This window comes from Micromys minutus (genome assembly GCF_963924665.1).
Source record: "Micromys minutus genome assembly, chromosome: 4".
NCBI lineage: Eukaryota > Metazoa > Chordata > Mammalia > Rodentia > Muridae > Micromys > Micromys minutus.
In genome coordinates, this window is record NC_137973.1 from 3,422,014 (window position 1) to 3,444,141 (window position 22,128).

General features: G+C 42.4%; 1 protein-coding gene across 5 annotated transcripts in view; it reads left to right on the forward strand.

The window, feature by feature from the left end:
• KCNAB1 (potassium voltage-gated channel subfamily A regulatory beta subunit 1) overlaps positions 1 to 22,128 on the forward strand; it is a gene marked incomplete at its 5' end in the record, with an annotated part of 412,738 nt that overhangs the window by 295,471 nt on the left and 95,139 nt on the right. For all 5 annotated transcript variants that reach the window (XM_080916526.1, XM_080916529.1, XM_080916527.1 and 2 more), the window contains one exon: positions 16,524 to 16,567. In XM_080916526.1, coding sequence (XP_080772652.1) covers positions 16,524 to 16,567 — 44 coding nt within the window. The remainder of the gene's footprint in view (positions 1 to 16,523; positions 16,568 to 22,128) is intronic.

Sequence of the window (22,128 nt, forward strand, 5' to 3'; positions counted from 1 at the left end):
TACAGGATCACTAGTAGCTAAAAACATGGAAGTCTTTAGAGCCTCTCCAAGCTCCAAAAATGGTATATGTGGGTGATGTTTGCTTAGCAAAGTATATCCTAGATAAAATTTAGAAGGGAAAAGTATATTTCTTCTTTTTGGGAGACCCATGACTTCCTCCCTCACATGATGGATATCTGGAACTATTTTCTTTTACTTTAGTCTAAGCACACACTTACCTGTAACCAGATGTGGTATTTTGTTTTTTCTGCTCTGTTCAGTTCACTGACACTGGCTGGGTGCCTGCAAGTCAGCTCATTTTGAACACAGAACTCTTTAGTGTGGACTCCACCCAGGTCAAGTGCCAGTTCCATAAGGCAGCCCCAGAGAGATATCCATCACAACTGTGAGATCTGAAGCAACAGCCATATGATATGGAATTACCTATAGTTTCCATGGGTAGCAAAGCCACAGGTCATATGTGTGCTTCTGTGGTTTCTCAGCTGTATTCATAATTGAAGGAAATGCTAATAGTTAAAAGGTGGCAAAAAAAAAAAGCATGTATTCATTTCCGTTCAGTTTATCAACCCCCAAAACAAAACAAAACAAGACACTATGTAGCTTTTATGCAAGTACTCAGTAAACCTGAATAGACATTATTCAAGCTCTACTTCCACATAGCATTGGAGCTTGTATGTTGATATCCACACAATACAAGTCCTGTCTCCAATCTCCCTTCCTGGTGGCCATGGAAACATAGTGCTAAATTTTATCAGCCCCACATTATTTCTCCAAACTGCTTTGTTTTTTTGCCTCCCTAGTCCTATTTTCAACCTTGCCTAATGATTCTAGACAGATAACTTAAATTCACATATAATTTATTTGTGGCGTTTGGAATATTTGGGCAAATATCCATCCCGTCAGAATACCATTAAGAAGATCAATAAGTTGAAGAAGTGAATCATGTAAGAAATAGAGGAAGCCTTCTGCCTGATTTAGTACTGTACTCAGCTTTAACCACGTAAGGGCACAAGAGGATTGAAACTCCTATTGGCTAGAGCCCAGTAGCAGGCACCATGTTGTTTCATACTGAAGGCCACTTCTCCACCCTCCCTCTTGATTTCTTGGTAGCCTACAGCACAGCTGCTAGCTTCCCCACTCTGAGGCAGTCTCCTGCTGCTCTCCTACACAGTTCCTATTCTGCTCCTCCAATACCTTGCCTCTCCTCATTTTCTTTTCATCTTCTTTTCCCTGTCTACAGAATTGGAACCACTGAAAGCTCCCATCCATTCCTTTCTTTGCATGGATATGGGTTCCCTCAACATTGTCTCTGCTCCTGGTGCTGATTATTCCTAATTCCAGAAAAGCCTTCTTCCAATTCTGGGCTCCAGACAAGTAACTTGGATGTCTCTAATCCCCGTGTTCTAATCCCCCTGTGTCCTAAGGGAGGTTAAAGCTATTCTGTTTCTCCAACAAAGATCAGTAAAGTGAAAAGAACCTTACTTAATGAAAAGCACCCCTCTTTACAGCAGTCCAAATTGGAAGCCTGAGAATGACCCATAACTCCTTCTTCACCGTTACACTTAGTCAAACAGTCCTATAGCACTGGCAAACACCTGCAGGTTCCCTTGTTTGATCACACAAGGCTGCCTGACTCCATCACTCCTCATCAGGGCCACCTAAGCAGCCTCCAAGCCCTTCTTATGTCTCTCCATGACCCCTTCCTCCTGTTTATGATTTTCAAGAGTTGCTCATACATGATGAACCCAAAACATGCACCCTGCTCTCTAAGGCTCTGCTACATCTGAGTCATCCAGAGTCATCCTTCCCTCTACTTCCTTCTACTGCCCTGGACAGCTACTTCTTCAATGCCTCTTCCCGTCTAAGCCTCTGTGTGTTGTGTGCTGTTCATTCAGCCCGGAGCACTGGTCCTTGCTTTATCTTTATGCTTAATGGAAGCATCTTTGGCTCCAGTTGTTTTTCTTTTTCTCACATATATTCTAAGTACAGTTTTCTTTCCCTCCTCCTCTCTTCCCAGTCCCTCTCCTCACCCTCCATTTCTCTTCTGTTTCGCTTCAGAAAAGGGCAGGCCTCCCGGGATGTCAATACATGAAGTTACAATAAGTCTAGGCGCCTTCTCTCATATTAAGACTGGATAAGGCAAACCAGTGGGAGGAAATGACTCTCGGAAGCAGACAAAAAGGTCAGAGACAGCCCCTGTTCCCACCCTCAGGAATCCCACAAGAATACCAAGCTATACATCCATAACATATATGCAGAGGACCTAGGTCAGTCTCGTGCAGCCTCCCTGATTGTCACTTCCATCTCTGTGAGCCACTTGGATTCCAGGTTAGTTGATTCTGGGGTTGGGAGGGCATGTGGTACCCTTGACCCCTCTGGCTCCTACATTCCTTCCTCCCTCTTTTTTTCAGGCTTCCCCACGTTCTGTCTAATGATTGACTGTGATATCTGATTCCATCAGTTGCTAGATGAAGTCCCTCTGATGATAGAGCCTACCAGTGCAGCCGACTGTCATGAGAAACCATTTCATTGACTTTTTTGCCAGTCTTGTTTGGTTCTGTTCTAGGTATTAGGATATACAACCTCTGGTTCCTGGCACTCCAGGCAATGTCAGAGGTAGGCTCGCTCTCACATCAAGGGTCTTAAGGTAGACCAGTCATCGGTCAGCCACTCCCACAAATTCTGTGCCACCTTTACTATAGTCCACCTTATAAGCAGGGCATATTGTATGTCAGAAGTTTTGTGGTTGGGTTGGTGTCCCAATACCTCCATTGGAAATCTAGCCTGGTAAGGTGATGGCTAGTTCAGGCTCCCTGTCCCCCATCACTGGGAGTCTTAAGTAGATCACTCTCATAGATTCCGGGAAATTTCCACTGCACTGTGTTTCTAGCTTATCTCAGAGATTCCTCCTGATTCCAGTTGTCTCTCCCAGTTTTCCCTCCCTCCCTCCCTCCCTCCCTCCCTCCCCCCCCCTCTCTTCTTCCCCTCTGAATTCTCCTTCAACCTGATCCTCATATTTCCAATCCCACTAGCCCCCAATAATATCTATTCTATTTCCCCATTCCCAGAGAGATTTATCACCACCCACCCCAAACCCAGGTATTCCTTGTTACTTAGCCTCTCTGAGTCTGTAGATTATAAAATAACCACACTTCACTTTACAGCTATTATCTACTTATAAGTGGGCACACAGCATGTTTGTTTTTGATGGTCTGTGATTCCTAGCTCAGGATGACCTTTTCTAGTTCTACCCATTTGCCTGCAAATTCCATGATAACATTCTTTTTAATAGCTGAGTAATACTCCATTTGTAGATATATCACATTTCCTTTACCCGTTCTTCAATTGAGGGGCATTTAGCTTGTTTTCAGTTCCTGGATATTACAAATACAGGTGCTATGAACATAGTTGAGCAAATGCCCTTGTGGTTCAGTGAATCATCCGTTGGATATATGGCCAAAAGTGGTACAACTGGGTCTTAAGGGAAACCTATACCAAATTTCCTAAGAAACTGGTTTTTAAAGAGGGACCTATTTTCTGAGAAAATTTCTAACACGACTGTACAAGTTTGCACTCCCACCAGTAATGGAGGAGTGTTCCCCTTGCTCTACACCCTCGCTAACATGAGCTGTCACTTGAATCTTTTTATCTTAGCCAAAGTGATATTTCAGAGGCTTTTGATTTGCATTTCTTTGATAACAAAGAATGTTAAACATTTTTAAGTGCTCCTCAGCCAATTGAGATTGCTCTGTTGAGAACTATCTGTTTATATCTGTACCTCATTTTTAATTGGTTTATTTGGCTTGATAATGTCTAGTTTCTTGAGTTCTTTATGTGTTTTGGATATCAGCCTTCTATTGAAGGTAGGGTTGGTGAAGATCTTTTGCTAATCCGTGAGCTGATGATATATCGTTTTTGTGATATTCATTACCTTACGAAAGATTTTTCAGTTTCATCAGGTGCCATTTACTGGCTGATAAACTTAGGGCCTCTGCTATTGGTGTTCTGTTCAAAAGTTGTCTCCTGACCAACACAGTCAATATTACTCCTCACTTTCTCTTCTATTAAGTTTGGCATGTCTGCACTTATATTGAGGTCTTTGATCCATGTAGATGAGTTTTATGCAGGGTGTTAAATATGGATCTATTTGCATTCTTCTACATAGAGATACCCAGTTAGACCAGCATCATTTTTTGAAGATTCTGTCTTTTTATCCATTGTATAATTCTGGCTTCTGTATTAAAAATCAGATGTACTTCTGGTTTCTGCCTGTTCCCGGAGCTGCCCCAGTGCCAGAGCCTTCTGTGCACAGATCCGGCTGGAAGAGAGCCAGTCTCACAGAAGGGTTGACACATCTGAGAGTACAGGTGAGGCCACCACCTCTGCTCAAATTCCTGGCTAAAGAGGAACCTATCCAGAGCTCTCAGGCCATAGGACCCAAGGAACAGTCAAGGACAAGATGCTTTCAGTTTCTGCCTGTGCCCAGAATTGACTCTGTGCTACAGCTCTCTATACCCAGACCCTGCAGGAAGAAAGCTGGTCCCATATATGTTAATTGTGAGTTTTGCTGGACATAGTAGCCTGGGCTAGCATTTGTGTTCTAGCTTGTTGAATTGTGATTTTAAATCAGCTTTTTTTCAACTAACCCAAAAGAAGACAGCCACACAAACATAATTGTACCTCTAACAAAAGAAATAACAGGAAAAAATAATCATTGGTTCCTAATATATCTCAATATTAATGAACCCAATTCCCCAATAAAAAGACACCATCTAACAGACTGGATACATAATGAGGACCCAACATTTTGCTGCATAAAGGAAACACACCTCAGTAAAAAAGACAGAAACTACCTCAGAGTAAAAGGCTGGGAAAAAACCTTTCCAAGCAAGTGGTCCCAAGAAACAAGCTGAAGTACTCATTCTAATATCAAATAAAATCAACTTTCAACCACAAGTTATCAAAAAAGATAAGGAAGGACACTTCCTACTAGTCAAAGGAAACATCCACCAAGAAGAAATCTCAATTATGAATATCTCCAAATACAAGAACACCTACATTCATAACAGAAACCTTACTAAAGCTCAAGCCAAACATTGCACATCAAACAGTAATAGTGGGAGACTTCAACACCCCAGTCTCATCAATGGACAGATCATGAACAGAAGCTAAACAGAGACACAGTGAAACTAAAAGAAATTATGAACCAAATGGATTTAACAGATATCTATAGAACATTTCACCCTGAAACAAAAGACTATACCTCCTTCTCTCGATGATACTTTCTACAAAACTGACCATATAACTGGTCACAAGACAGGCCTCAATACGTACAAGAAGATTAAAATAATCCCATGCATCCTAGCAGATCACCATGGACTAAGACTGGTCTTTGATAACAACAGAAAGGACAGAAAGCCCACATAATCATGGAAGCTGAACAATGCTCTACTCAATCATATCTTAGTCGAGGAAAAAATAAAGAAAGAAATTAAAGTCTATTTAGAATTTAATGAAAATGAAGGCACAACATACCCAAACTTATGAGACACAATGAAAACAGTACTAAGAGGAAAACCCATAGCTCTGAGTGCCTCCACACAGAAACTGGAGAGGGCATACACTAGCAGTTTGACGGCACACCTGAAAGCTCTAGAAGAAAAAGAAGCAGACATGTTCAAGAGAAGTGAATGGCAGGAAATAATCTAACTCAGGCCTAATATCAACCAAGTAGAAACAAAACAGAACTATGCAAAGAATCAACAAAACCAGGAGCTGGTTGTTTGAGAAAATCAACAAGATAGATAAACCAGACTAATGAGAGGGCACAGAGACAGTATTCAAATGAACAAAATCAGAAATGAAAACAAGGACATAATATCAAAAACTGTGGAAATTCAAGAAATCATAATATCCTACTACAAAAGTCTATACTCAACAGCTATATCTCTCCTGGGCATATACCCAAAAGATGCTCCAACATACAAGAAGGACACCTGTTCCACCGTGTTTATAGCAGCCTTATTTATAATAGCCGGAAGGTGAAAAGTACCCAGATGTCTCTTATCAGAGGAATAGATACAGAAAGTGTGGTACATTTACACAATGGAGTACTACTCAGCTATTAGAAACAATGACTTCATTAAATTCCTAGGCCAATGAGTGGAACTAGAAGCAATCATCCTGAATGAGGTAACACATTCACAAAGCAACATAGAGGGTGTGTACTCCCTGTTAATCGGATACTAGCACCAAAAGCTTAGAATACCAAGAAACAATTCACAGACCTTATGAAGTTCAATATGAAGGAAGTCTAGAATGTGGATGCCTTAGTCCTTCTTAGAAGGGAGAACAAAACACTCACAGGAGGAAATACAAGGACAAATAGAGGAGCAGGGACTGAAGAAAAAGATCAATCAGAATGCCTCACCTCGGGATCCACCCCATATGCAGCCACCAAACCCAAGCACTATTGCTGATGCCAAGAGGTGTTTATGGTCAGGAGCCTGATATGGATGCCTCCTCAGAGGCTCTGCCAGAGCCATACTGATATAGATGAGGATGCTTGCAGTTAACCATCTGACTGAACACAGGGGCCCCAAATGAAGGAGCTAGAGAAAGGACTGAAGGAGTTGCAACCCCATGGGACGAACAACATTGTCAACCAACCAAACCCTCCATAGCTCCCAGGGACTAACACACCAACCAGTGAGTACACATGGAGAGACCCATGGCTCCTGGTACATATGTAGCAGGGGATGGCAGTGCCTGGCATCAGTAGAAGGAGAGACCTTCAATCCACTGAAGGCTCCTTTTCTCAGTGTAGGGAATGGCAAGATTCTTATGTGGGAGTGAGTGGTTGGGAAAGGCTGTACCTTCATGAAAGCAAGAGGAAGGAGACAGAGGATGGAATTTGGGGATGGGATTTGAAATGTAAATACAGAGAACATCCAATAAAAATGAAAAAATGAATTAACATGTTGACCAATACATCCATTTCTTCTATCATATCTGCACCCGAGATTTGTTCTTCCATCTCTGTGTTCTGTTGGCGATGCTTGCATCTGAGACTCCTGTTTGCCTGTCTGTCTCTTCCATTTCCAGGGGTCTATCCGTTTGTGCTTTCTTTCTTGTTTCTACTCCATTTTCAGGGTTTGGACAGTTTCATTCATGTCCTTTACCTGTTTGTTTAGTTTTGGTTTGGGTTTTTTATTTTGTTTGGGGTTTTGTTTGTTTTTCTTTAGGGGATTTACTCAGTTCCTCCCATTAATTGTGTTGCCTGGATTTCTCTAAGGAATTTATTTATTTCCTCTTTAAGGACTGCTATCGTCTTCATAATGTTGGTTTTAAGGTTATTTTTGTGCTTCGACTGTGTTGAAATATTCAGGGGATACTTTAGTAGGATAGCTGGACTCTGGGGTACCATATTTCCCTGGATGTTGATTGTGTTCTTATACTGGTAGCTAGGCACCTGGGTTTGGGATGAGTATATGAGCTGATTTCTGAGTTTGTTTTGTCGGATAGGTTTTTGGTTCCTTGGTTTCTGTTTCTTCCTTTGTCTTTCTGGCTTTTGTGTTCTGTATTCCTAATGGCTGGCTTAAGCTGTGGTCTCGCAGGAATCTCCTTCGTTGCTGGGAGCTGAACTTCTGGGACCTAGCAGTGGCTCTGTGTTCTTCTGACTGAAGTGGCCTGCCTTTGGGCAGTAGGTATCACCCCCTTTAGAGGTGGGAGTGGGGTGTTTTGGGGAGAGTAAGTGGCTTGGGTCCCCTGGGCTTTGAACTGAGGCAGTAGGAGGATTTAGAGGGCAGGCATGGCTGATTCTTGTTCCTGATTCGGTGGTCTGCACCTGAGCAGCAGATACCTGTCTGAGGGAGGGATGGGGGCATGGCAGTGGGTGGTGAACAGGGGGAGGAGAGGGAGGAACGGGTCTTTGGCCTCCTAAATGAGGAAGTGGGAACATTCTGAGGGCATGTGGAGCTCTCCGCATTTCTCACTCCTTTGGCTCTAAACTTAAATGTCACTTCCCTAAAAATGTTCTTCCTGACTGCCCCAACTGGGCATTCCTCCACCACTCACAGTCATTTGTTTGTTTGTTTTTGAGATTTTAATTACATCATTTATCCTTTTTCTTCTTCCAACCCCCACCCCCATTCTCTTTCAAATTCATGACCTGTTTTCATTAATTGTTGTTACATTCACACACACACACACACACACACACACACACACACACACACCATCTTCAGTCTGTATAATGTTACTTGTATGTATGTTTTCCAGGCTGACCACTTAGTATTGAATAACAATCAGTATGTTCTTCCTGGGGAAGATTATTTCTCCCTTTCTCTGAACTTCCTAGTTACCTGTACTTGTATAGTGCTGAGGGCTCATGGGCTTTACCCTACAATCTCATATTTAGATCATACTCCCTTTTTAAATTTACTACTGTAATTATTAAGAACTTTAGAAACACTTCACAGAGCTCAGGTGAGCAGAGAACAAGTCGTGAATCCAACAGTTGTCAAACCACAAGAGTTCAGAGAATTCTCTGCTGCTGTGATGTGGCCAGGCATCACTGAGAAGGAAGATAGGGTGTTCCAGGGACAGTTTGTTGGTGCACTGCTAACATCAAGACTGCTCTGTTTTCTTTGTCTAAACGCAGCCTAACACTTTGGCAGTTTGTGATTGCCAAAGACTCAGATATTTGTCACAAAACTATGTTAAATTAGTTACTCTCTCTTTTTTTTCTCTCCTCTTTTTTTAAAATTTTTATTTATTTACTTTTTTGAGACGGGTTTGTGTGTGTGTGTGTGTGTGTGTGTGTGTGTGTGTGTGTGTGTATGTTGCCTTGGCTATCCTGGAACTAGCTCTGTAGACCTTGAACTCACAAAGATCTGTCTGCCTCTGTGTTCCTGAGTGCTGGGATAAAAGGTTTGCACCACCACCGCCTGGCTTTGAGTTACTCTTTCAGTGACTTTATATACCACTTAGCTGCAGGATCATTATGCAAGGGCTAAAATTATGAAGACATCCTTAGGCCAAAGCTATTTTAGTATAACATAATCAAATGATCAGTTCCATTTATTATGTCTTTCCCTCCCTATGATGTAAGTACCATGGATCATCCACCGCCTGCTACTCAGCTTCCCCCAAGCCTAGCTCAAGGCTAATACTAAGCGAAGGTTTTCTTCCGACCTTGTCTTCTCAGAAGAAAGGATTTGCTTGAGATGGTTTAAGAGGAAGTTTATTTAACAAGGAAAAGCAAATACTCTGGAGAGAAGTGGGATGTGCTGGCTGAAGGAGCCAGGAATGATGTAGACTATGTTATGGATTTTTAAAGAGTTTTGTGACTGTTTTCAAGGAGGGTGGCATATCTGTAAAGTATTCACTTTTCTTCTCCACCTTATGGAGAACCCAATCTCCTCATTAGGGTATCTCTTCCCATTATCTTCAAGAAAGACACACAAAGGGGTAGATGGGTAAATACCATACCATAATCCAAATGGTGTTTTAAAAAGTCAAGGTTATTTAAAATGTTAGGCTTCATGCTCATGGGTAATAATTAAGACATGCCCTGGAACCTTAATTTCTCATATGGAAGAAAGGATCCGTTTATGGCTTCAAAGATATTTAATGACAAGGGTGCATTCTTACTGTCAGGAGACATAGCTTGCTTTCTTTTATTTTTTTCTTACAATAGTTATTTATGATTTATTCTGAGCACAATTGGTATTACAAAATAGTAGTTATTTAGGCATTCTTCCTAAAGAAATATTTGTATAGTTTCATAATTTTATCAGTTAGCTAGTGAAACATAAATTGGAAAAGTGAACAGTAGTTGTGTAGTCTAATAGCTTCTTATGTTTGCTCATTGACACAAAGGCTTATACTGTCTGTTAAGAAAAAGATAGAGTAGGGGGTATATTCTATGGAGGGTGGTGAGGTGTGGGGGAAGGGAGGTGCCTCTGGCAGACCCATGTTGAGGCATCTCTTCCCCCTGAGGGACCAATAGAGTTTTTTCAGGGCATGGGGAGGGGAGTTAAGAGGGTAGTGGGGGCAGAGAGAGAGAAGAGGGATAGAGAAGTAGAGGCTGGTCATGAGCACGTGGAGAGACATAGCTTTCCAGATACAGCTACGGTTTTCCCTTACTTCAGATTCAGCTAAGCTCCGTCCCTACCTGGTATTACATAAAATGCAGTACATCTTCTTACTCGTTTTTACTTTTAAGACAAGGTCTTACTACATATACTTAGCTTGCTTGCACTCACAGAGGCTCCCCTGCCTCGGCTTCCTGAGTGCTGAGATTCAAGGCACAGACCACCATCCATCGAGTTTAAACTTACTAACTGTAGAGAAGAGTCTTTGCTCTACCCATCTCGACTTTCCAAATACACAGATGAATGGATGATTTTTGTGCAGCCCAAGAAAACAATCTTGCTGGAATTTAGAGCTGACAGTGACTTAATCTTTGAAAACAAAGCCTCATCTTTGTTGCTCTTTGCGGATAACCACGAGCCACCGTCCTGTGCTACTCATTACTTGCTGTCATTAGCGTCCTCGGCTAATCCTTCTTGTGCCTTGTGGTTCCCCAAGAGTTACCATCCATTCGCCAAGTTGCCGCTATTCACTGACTGCAGTCACGTTCACAGTATGGAAACGTCCCACACGAGCCTCGTTACCATCAGGCTTCATGAATGAATAGAGTTCGCACTCTAGGTTTTGGGGGTGGGGTTGTTTGTGATTTTGTTGGTTTGGTTTTATGGGGATTTGTTCGCTTGTTTGTTTGGCTGGTTGGTTGGGTTTGTTTGTTTGTTTGCTTGTTTTAAGAAAGTTTAATGTACATTTTTAAAACATAGACTGCTTGGCAATTTCCAGGTCTGATCTGGCACATTGTGCCATGTGGTGTGATAGATATAGAAATGATGTCATCAGTGTAGAGTTCTGGCCACATGAAAACCAGGTCAGACCCACCCGGACTGTGTCCTCCACCTACACATCAACCCGAGCCTCTTACATATGCTTTTGGTTCATTCCTGCTGTGACGTCTTTTAAATTGGGGATTTTATCAGGCATAATATGCTTCTTTCTCGGTCAAATGCAAGATGCCTATTTTAGCTAGCTACTCCTCTCGGCCTAGCAGTTTAAACTGTGAATAATATATAAGATATACTCATCCAGAAGCAGGCAATTTAAAAGAACACGCTTGGGCTGCTAATCTGCTTTTAGCATCTTCCACTTGCAAAGGAACAGAAGCAGAGGTGTGGCATGCAGGACCGTGCTAGGTTGATACTTCATTTCGGTTCATGGTGTTCTATTATTGCCTTCGGAGCAAAAGGAGCCTGGTGCCTCATAAAACAGCACTGGACATTAACAGCAAGAGAATAGCTGAGGGGAAGAAAGCAGGAACCAAACTTTCTTTTCCACAAGCTAGAGCCTTCCTGAAGATCACTTTGCTGAAGCTTTAAGACTCAGGATTTCCAAAAATTTGACTGACAGAACTAAGTGCCCCGTGCCCCCATACTGAAGTCATTGGTTTCTAATATTAGCAGCAGAGCATTCCTGGTTCACCTGGGAAAGAGGTGCTTTTATTTTTGAATCGAACAAGAACAGATACTAAAAATGAACATGGTGAGACTTCCTTCTGGTGTATCTGACACAGATAAAATAGGGAAGCCTCTGCCGAAAGACTATTTTGGATCAAATGAGAAAGTGGTTCAAGATAGTTGGAAATCCATCGTACTTCAGTTCGCCCTCTGTGCCCTAGCCCATGACTTCTGAGGAATTGAGAAATAAATGAAACCTTATACATAATGTCACAAAACATTATGATGGACTTGTGAAAATTATCCCAGGGGAACAGAGTGGATCCTGGTGATGTGTTACAGTTCAATGCGAGTGATACCCTTGGGTGTTTAATGATGTAGCTATATGCATGAAAAACTAAATGGTATGCTTGAGGCTCGCGGGCAATTTTCACATGCGCCAAGTGTTTGGGCTTCTGTCATCTGGCAGAGCATTTTTTCCCAAAGACCTTGTGTTTGTTTGTTTGCTTGCTTGCTTGCTTGTTTGTTGGATATTCTCTGTATTTACATTTCAAATATTATCCCCTTCCCCCAAACTCCCTTCCCCCCTCAGCCTCCCCTTGCTTCCATGAAGGTGCTCCCTCTCCCAACCACCCTCTCCACATCAGTGCCTTGGCATCCCCCTACACTGGGAAAACACGCCTTCACAGGACTAACGGCCTCATTTTCCTTTGATGCCATGCAGTGCCATCCTCTGCTACATATACAACTGGAGCCGTGGGTCTCTCCTTGTGTGTGCTCATTGGCTGGTGTTTTAGGCCCTGGGAGCTCCTGAGAGTTTGGTTAGTTGATAATGTTATTCTTTCCATAGAATTGAAAACCCTTTCAGCTCCTTAAGTCCTTTTTCTACCTCCTTTATTGGGGCCCCTGTGTTCATTCTAATGGTTAGCTGCAAGCATCCTCAACTGTTATCTGTATGACTCTGGCAGAGCCTCTGAGGAGGCATCCATATCAGGTTCCTGAGAGTAAGCACTTCTTGGCATCAGCAATAGTGCTTGGATTTGGTGGCTCCGTATGAGATGGATCCTCAGTCTCTGAATGATCTTTTCTTCAATCTCTGTTCCTCTGTTTGTCCCTGTATTTCCTCCCATGAGTGTTTTGTTCTTCTTTCTAAGAAGAACTGAAGCATCTACATTCTGGCCTTCCTTCTTTTTGGACTTCATGAGGTCTGCGAATTGTTTCTTCGGTATTCCAAGCTTTTGGGGGCTAGTATTTGCTTAACAGTGAGTGCATACCAGGTGTGTTCTTTTGTGACTGGGTTACCTCACTCAGGATGATAGCTTCTAGTTCCATCTATTGGCCTAGAAATTTCATGAAGTCATTGTTTCTAATAGCTGAGTAGTACTCCATTGTGTAAACATACCACAATTTCTGTATTAATTCCTCTGTTGAAGGACATCTAGGTTCTTTCCAGCTTCTGGCTATTATAAATAGGTCTGCTATGAACATGGTAGAGCATGTGTCCTTGTTATATGTTGAAGCATCTTTTGGGTATATGCCAAGGAGTGGTACAGCTGGATCCTCAGGTAGTACTATGTCCAATTTTCTGAGGAACCTCCAGACTGATTTCCAGAGTGGTTGTACCAGTTTCCAACCCCACCAACAGTAGAGGAGTGTTCCTCTTTCTTCACATCCTTGCCAGCATCTACTGTCACCTGAGTTTTTGATCTTAGCCATTCTGACTGGTGTGAGGAGACATCTCAAGGTTGTTTTGATTTGCATTTCAATGATGACTAAGGATGTTGAGCATTTCTTTAGGTGCTTCTCAGCCATTTGATATTCCTCAGTCGAGAATTCTTTGTTTAGCTTTGTACCCCCTTTTTAAATAGGATTATTTAATTCTCTGGAATCTAATTTCATGAGTTCATATATTAGATATTAGCCTTCTATCATATGTAGGATTAGTAAAGATTTTTTTCAAAATCAAAGACTTTGGTTGCTGTTTTGTCCTCTTGACAGTGTCCTTTGCTTTACAGAAGCTTTGCATTTCATGAGATCCCATTTGTTTATTCTTGGTCTTAGAACATAAGCCATTGGTGTTCTGTTCAGGTCCCAGTACTCATGTGTTTTAAACTCTTCCCCACTTTCTTTTCTATTAGTTTCAGTGTACCTGGTTTTATGTGGAAGTCTTTAATTCACTTGGACTTGAGCTTTGTACAGGAGATAAGAAAGGTTCCATTTGCATTCTTCTGCATGCTGACTGCCAGTTGAACCAACACCATTTGTTGTAGAGGCTGTCCTTTTCCACTGAATGTTTTTAGCTCCTTTGTCAAAAGATCAAGTGACCGTAGGTGTGGGGTTCATTTCTGGGTCTTCAATTCTGTTCCATTGATATACCTACTTAGCAAAGGTTAAATGGTCAGAGTAGCTGGCCACTACCACATATCTAACTCAGCTGGAGGCAAGGTCAAGGAGATAATGTTTAGCCACTGAGTGTGACTGGCAGTGTTGGGATTTCATGCCCTGGATGAAAGGCAGTTTCCTCCAGCTCCAACTGCATAGTGAGTCGCACAGTCATGTGTCAAGAGTGATGTGTTTATGTGGTGTTCATCTTGAAAAGACAGTAAGGGCAATAAATTGAACGATTCAGAAACCTCTGAGATATAGAAAATGTCTTTCGCTTTAAAATGACCACGTAAGTTTAGTAATCATTCTCTGTAGAAAAACACAATATTTAAAGAATGTAATAGAAACTAAAGACTTGGAAAAAACTAAGGCTCAGGTAGAACCTGTTATCGCTCAGCATTTGCCTGTAATAGAACTTTCCTTTTATTCCACATTTTTCTAAGACATTGAGTTTTAGAATAGCTGCCCTGTCTGTAAGTAGCAATGATAAGGGAACAGGCTGGATATTTGGCACTTTGTATTTTGCTGACAGTTTTCTAGTCCAGTCTTCCATCCTGACTGATCATTCATCATCTTACGTCATAGGGAAAATGGGGCAGCTCTTGCTTAGAAAGCATCCAGTCACACCAACTTCCTGCGTTTTGATTGGGTCAGAGAATTGGGGTCTGTACAGGCTTAGAGCTGTCTTGCTTTGCTTTGCATTGTTGGCTGTTGCTTCTGTGTTTGTTCTGTGCTGTCAGTTCTCCATATTATCCTCAATATCACTACATGGTGTCAAAGTTCCACAGAAAGCCTTGTTTCGATCTGCTTCCTCATGACAAGGCCAGATGTCCGTGCCGTGTTCCCAAAGATGGCTGTGACAGATCACACACCACTGACCTGTGATGGCATGGTAGGCTGTACCTCCTTTCTTTGGGGGACTGTGGATTCTTTCAAGGTAGAGAGCTGCACCTTTCTCCCGTCTATGTCCCAAGGCTTGTCTGGAACATAGTGACCTCTCAGTAAGCATTTACTTATTCATCAGCGTTGGATGGCTTACCTGGGAGAGTCAGGTGTTCACTTACATTTTACTTGTTTTGTTTCATCTTAGATGTTGTGGTTTTTATTCTCCCTGTTAAGCTATTTTTGCTCTAGATTCCCATCTTTGTAGAGAAGCAAACATTCTTACTACAAAGGAAGACCTTCCATGTACACCTGATGATTTCTGAAAGCTCAAAGAACAATGGTTTAGGAAAAAAAATATATGAAAGATGTCCAATTATGTTTTTTCCTATCTAGTAGTTCAAAACAAGTTTCACAAGCATTTGTATGCAAATTTCTATACAGTTGCAAATATCTAGTTAATCTGGGAGGAGTCAGTACCACAACTGTTAGAGGTCAGCACCAAACTCCCTGTACTTGTACAACATTATCGTAGTTACTCGGATTCCTTCCACATAGAGATGATACTAAATGAAAACCACAGGTACCAGCATCCCAACCTACTGACGAATAAATCAAACCCCAGAGAGCATCTTTCTACAGACACTCTTAGGTTACACTAAGGGGACAGTGAGTCTTTCAGTTCTGCATTATAAGTACTTGACTAGCTATAAGGCTATATGTGTCGCTTAGGTGGCATTTTATAGACAATAAAGGGAAAAAGTCACAGTGCGAAAATGAAAGCCCTGGTTGTGAACTCTGGAGGAACAAAAGCAAACACGGTGAGGACAGAGGACTGGTGGGGTGATCAGAGTGTCACTGTGGAGCAAAGGTGAGGAGGAATTTATAGCATGTGGGCAGAATAGGGGGTAATTTCTGCACCCCAGGGTGTGATTATCCCAGCATTACCCCCTCAGTTTGATCTGCACACTGGGTCTAGGATAAACTTGCCTGCTGAGGATTCTGTGTCTTCTCTGAAAAGTATTAGTGAGAGGACAGAAATAGGTTGGTTCTGGAATTCCATAAATACTGTAGGTAAACGGATGAACTTCTGGTTCCACCTCTACACAAATTATAAACCTACATACCTTTTACTTGATGAACTTTGAATGATGAAAGCAGGGGAAAAAATACTGAAGAAGAAAATAAGACTTTCATTAAAGGGAATTTTCTATGATAATCTTATGCAACTCTGTATAAAGGTGCATTATAATATAGTTTTCTGTGTGTTCTTTGTATGGAAGTAATACTCTATTTTAGAAGTCAGTCAATAAGTCAACATTTATTAAGTGCTTACTCTGTGTCATGTCTGTGATGAATGATTGACAGTTGGTAAGTGAAAAGGGTAAATTCTCTTGCTGTAGAAAAACCTCATACTCCAGAAGGAAAGAGAGTGACAGTAAATGTAGAATCAAATTCATAAAGATGATTTAAAATTGAAGCGCTTCATTTTGTGGGGTATATTTTGTTCCTGGGCTAAGCCTGAGATTTTGAGTTTCTTAATTTCAAGATGAAATAGCAAAGAAAAACAAAGTAGTGGTGAGCAAACTTCCCAAAGCACTGATGGACACTTCCCCGCCTTGGCTCTTGTCAAGAAAGATAATGCCCAGGGTTGGGTTTGTGCTGCTTCAAATGTGCACATGGTGATCATATGTTGCTTTCTTTTTGTTCTAGGAATCTTGGGAAATCAGGACTCAGAGTTTCATGCTTGGGTCTTGGTAAGTTCTCGGGGCATTACAGGGGTAGTGAGTGGGAAGGAGCAGGACTGAGGGGATACCAGAGAGGGCTGTGATATAGGTCAGGGTTCCATCTAAAAAGGAAACCGTCCACTTTGACCTCATTTCCCGGTGAGGAATGCTTTCCTTGTCCAGCATGTGCATCTCCCTGTCTAGGCCCAAGGTCCCATCATATGCATGGGATCTTCTTCCTCAAGCAGAAAGCAAACCTAGAGGACAAGGACCATGTACTCTCCTACTTACCTGGTGTGCTAGATATAAATATACACGTATATGTTCACTTCACCTTGCCTTCAGTTACCTGAACTTTTGCTTTCTATCCTAACTTTCCCTTTGACTCATTTCTTCTCTTATTTTCTGATATTGCTATATATTTTATGTGCTTTTAAAAATCTGCTGCAAATTCTTGAAGGCAAATTGATATAATGCACACAGAAAGTGTTTTCAGTGGATGGAATCATAGTATGGGAGATGGTCCTCTAGACATTATTGTGAGGCATTATCTTGATTATGCCAGTCAATATGGGAAGACCCATCTTAATTGTGGGTGGATCTATTTTCCATGGCAGCAGATCCTGAACTGAACCAAATGGAGGTGGGAATGCTTTGGGGTGATGGAAATGTTTTTTTCCTGTCATGGTGTGGTACTGTGACACCGCCTGTCACACTGTGTCTGGAGTCAGGTAAGAGAGAGAGAGAGATGTATGCTCATGTTACCAGGAGCTTCAGAGATGCCCATTCAGACACAGTGTGTGGACAGTGAAAAGTATTCCAGCAGTATGGGACTAAATCCACGGGCTCGGGGACCTAGGTATTGTCCTGAATATCCAGAACTCTGTCTTTTTAAGGGCTGAGAACACCTCATCAGTTGTGGGGGAGGAAACCACGGGGGCTTCCCACAGTAAGCAGTTTGATAATTGGATATCTAGCTAGAGGGAGTTTCTACACAAGCAGGCAGCTAAGATCAACTCTTAGCTGGAGGAAGACCCAAACAAACAAGCAGTTTTAACAAAGGCTAAGATAAGGCAGCTAGGACATCCTGACTTTGAGTTCCTAGAACAGAGTTGGGTAATTTTCCATGAGATTCTCCACCAAGGAGATCAGATTCTAGTGTAACCGAAAATGGCCTCAGCAAGAATACAAGATAGAGAAACCTCTGCACTATTGTCTCATCCTCCCTACTCCATCTCTGTCCCCTTGTCTACTACTTCCAACCCCCACCCCCACAGCCTACCTTCACCCTCACCCCCACCACTATCCACATACACACACACTGTGTTCAGTTCCATTTCTTCTACTCACACACATTCAGAGTGTGTGTTCACTTTTCACTTAAAGCTCTCTAGAAATATTCTCCCAAACATTCCAGATGATGTCTCACGTGACTCCAATATAGTCAAGTTGACATTGAAGAGTAATCATCACAAGTCTACACCTTGTCAATTTGACAGCCCCAAACAGCAATTTTACCTATACCTTCCACCCTCCTCCTGAAGGTCTCCTCCTCCATGGTCATCTCACAATGCAAAGTGAGTGCAGCTGTAAGACTCCCCCTAATCTTAACGATTTCACCAGTATTCAGAAGTCCAAAGTCCCTTGTAAGATTCAATGTAGTCTTTTAACAGTGAGCTCTCATGAGAAAATAAAATAAAGCTAATACTTTTAATATACCTTACCACAGAAGAAAGATTCCATTCCAGAAGAGAGAAAATTGTGTCAGATCAAGGAAAAAGTGGGCTGAAGCAAGACTAAAAACATGGAAAGCATTAAATCCTGCATCTCCATAGTGAAAGGTCTCAGATGTAGGTTCAAGAGGGATACTGAGATGGGCAGGAGCAAGGAGTCTCCAGCAGATTTAATGCCTGGACAGACAGGTGGACAGCAGCACCTGGACAGACGACAGGTGGACAGCAGCACCTGGACAGACGACAGGTGGACAGCAGCATGGTTGGGCTCTGATGGGGTTGAGGTCCCAGACACAGAGACAGCAGCACAGGGGGAATGAACACCTCTTTCTATAGCTCTCTGAGGAAAGGGCTGATTCCCAGCAGGATCCAGGCTGTGGGAGTCCCAGGCATAAAAGCCGGTGGGGAGCAGGACGCGTGCTCACTTATATATACCCCCTTTCATGTAAACTCGTTTCCCCTATGAGAAATCCTGACACCTAGAGGTGTTCGCTAGGGATTGACAGACAGCGGTCTCAGTAGAATTCCTCTCAGACAGGAAAAGGGCTGCTCCTGTTACTGTAGGCTAAGGTCTGGTCTGGAATCTAATACATACTTACATGTAGCTAGCGTCTGGGATGCATGATAGAACCATCGGGACCTCAGTAGCCTTGGACAGCCCTGCCATTCTAGTGCTACCACCTGTAGCACACAAGTGACACCAGCCTGAAGCCTTTCTCAGCAAACACCCCGTCCTGGTACCACCAACATCCCAGATTCTAGCTCCAAACTTTCATGCAGAAGCTCTCCTCAGAGGGAATCTGAACCTGCCACATGTTGCCAATCTCAGAGGCTTTCTACAAGTCCTAGAACACTCTGGAATCCTATAACTGCTGCACCTTGCATGTCTGCAAAATCCAGCAGCGTCTAGAAGGTGGTGCCAAGTTCTGTGCTGGTTAGAGATGCAATCTTACCTTTGTCTAACACAGCCATGGCTGCACCAGGAAAACCACTTTCCTAGGGTAGATTGAGGGTAGGAAATCCCTCCAGTAGAATCCCCAGCTCCAGTTCCTTTCAGATGAACTGGCCTTTTTCTGTGATGGGACCTGCATGGGATGCCCTGTGTTTTATCCCTGGGGAAGAGTTCCCGGGTTGTACTTACTAGTGCTGATGTCTGGAACCATTATAGTGGCTTGTCTGTCACTTTAAACTCATTCACACTCGTTTCCTTTCTGTCGCTGTAGATATGACTAAGACTCGTGAGTAATAACCTTGCCACAGCCTAGACACAATGACACCATGAAACTTCCCCCATAACTTGCTTTTCCTTTTCTTTTCTTCTTTTCTTAAGACAGGGAAGAACTGCATAGCTCTGACTGTCCTAGAACTCACTGTGTAGACCAGGCAGGCATCAAACTCACAGAGATGTCACCTGCTTCTGCTTCCCATGTGCCTACACATGGCCAGTCTCTAACTTTTTAATTCAGCCTTATTCAAGTTTCTGAGACACTGAAAGAATAAAAGTCTGGTTTTGTTAGTTTGTTTGCTTAGCTTTGCTTTGCTTTATTTTTTGCCAGGATATAACAGGAATGGGTTCCAAGTCCAGTTCCCGATAGAGTCTTGTCTTCTGAAGATGTATAAGCTTATTCTTTGCTGCCCAGACTTCCCTTAGCACCTCTCCCCCAGAATACCCATTATTCATTGCTAATAGACCTCTAGCACTTCTGTAGCTTACAGCTTCAAAATCTTCAACATCCTTCCTTTAAATCAGTTCTGAAGGCCTGCAACTGAACGGTCAGATTTCATACATCAACTTCCTAACCTTTCAGTCCGATAATCCGTATTGGTTACTTTTATCCCTGAAGCAACCAGATATCGAACGAGAGGAAACTTAAATGTAGAAAGGGTCCACTTTGTTTCGTAGTGTGAAGGGAACAAGCCACTGTGGCACAGACCGAGTAAGGACTGGAGCTGTGTTAGTTTGCTTTCTGTCACTGTGGTAAAACATGACCCCAAACAACCCAGTGGGGGGGGGGGGTGTTCCTCACACTCTGAGAAACCCAGACCATGGGAGAAGAGTACTACCCACATGAAGAGTGGTTCTCCCTCTTCTGATAAATCTGTTTCTAAATGGCCTTGCAGACACATACTCACAGAGATATCTCCCAGGTGATTTTGGCATCTGTCAATAGACTTAATTAACCATCCCTGGGGAATGTGCTTAAGGTAAGTCATCATATACTAGTGAAAGGAACTACTTAGCTGAGTAAGATTTGGAATAGAGTACATTAAAAAAAACAACCAGCTGGGAAGATGGCTCAGCAGGTACAGCGTTTGTGATGAAAACATGAGGGTCTGAGTTCATATCCCCAGAACCCATGTGAGAGCCTGTGGGTACAGCAGCTTGCTTACAATCCCAGCCTCAGGGTAGACAGGAAATCCCTGATGAAGCTAGCTATCCAGACTAGCCAAAATTGCAAGCTTTGGGGTTCGGTAAAAAAATCTTACCTCAATTCACAAGGTAGAGAGCAACTAGGGAAGATGTTTAACGTCAACCTCCAGCCTCAACATAGAAACATGAATATGGGAACCTGCAAAGGGAAGTATACCCACACACATGCCTGCACACCACAAGCAATTACAGTCACCCGTGAATAGAAAATATAACTCGTGTGGGCTGGAGAGATGGCTCAGTGAATAAAGGCACTGGGCCCGAAGTCTGACACTGGTTTTATTATTGGAACCCACATGGTAGAATGATAGAACTAACTCCCACAAGTTGTTCGCTGACTTCCATAGCTATGCCGTTACAGAGACATGTACAGATACACAGATACACACATACATGCATACATGCACATGTGTGTTTGCACACAAAATGCACACAAATAGGAAATATATTCTTTAGAGTTTTTTTTTAATTAAAAAAATTCAAACAAAAGACTGACACAAACTTTATAGCCCTCCAAATGTTAAATATGTCCCTGGAGAGCAGATGTCATTACATTTCTATTTATCTGCTTGAACTCAACCTACATAAACCATAAGCCTTTTAGTGCGCTCTGAAAGGAATATGATCTAGCAGCAGCAGATGAAGATTTTTGAGCCTGAGCACGTGAGAAATGGGAGAAAGCGAGGCAGGCCTTGAGGCTGATGACGTCAGTGAAAACAGGATGAGCAGCCTGATGAAGGACACGATGCTCCTTCGGGATGTTTATGCACTGGCTCTGTAAATCGGGAACAACAAAAGAGCATCACAAAAGGAGGGAAGCAGGAGCCTTAGGTATTTCATAAGGCTCTGCAGCACCCCACCACACACACACATACTCACACACACAGATACACACATACACAGATACACACAGATACACAGATACACACAGATACACACATACACAGATACACACACAGACACACATACACAGATACACACAGACACACACACAGATACACACATACACACACACAGACACACATACACAGATACACACATACACAGATACACACACAGACACACATACACAGATACACACAGACATACACACAGACACACATACACAGACACACAAACACAGATATACACAGACATACAGACACATACACACAAATACACACACACACAGACACACACACAGATACACAGATACACACAGACACTCACACACACACATACACACATACACAGATACACACAGACACACACACAGACACATACACACACAGACACACACACAGATACACACACAGACACATAGACACACATACACACACAGACATACACACAGACACATAGACACACATACACACACACAGATACACACACATACACAGACACACAAACACAGATATACACAGACATACAGACACATACACACAAAT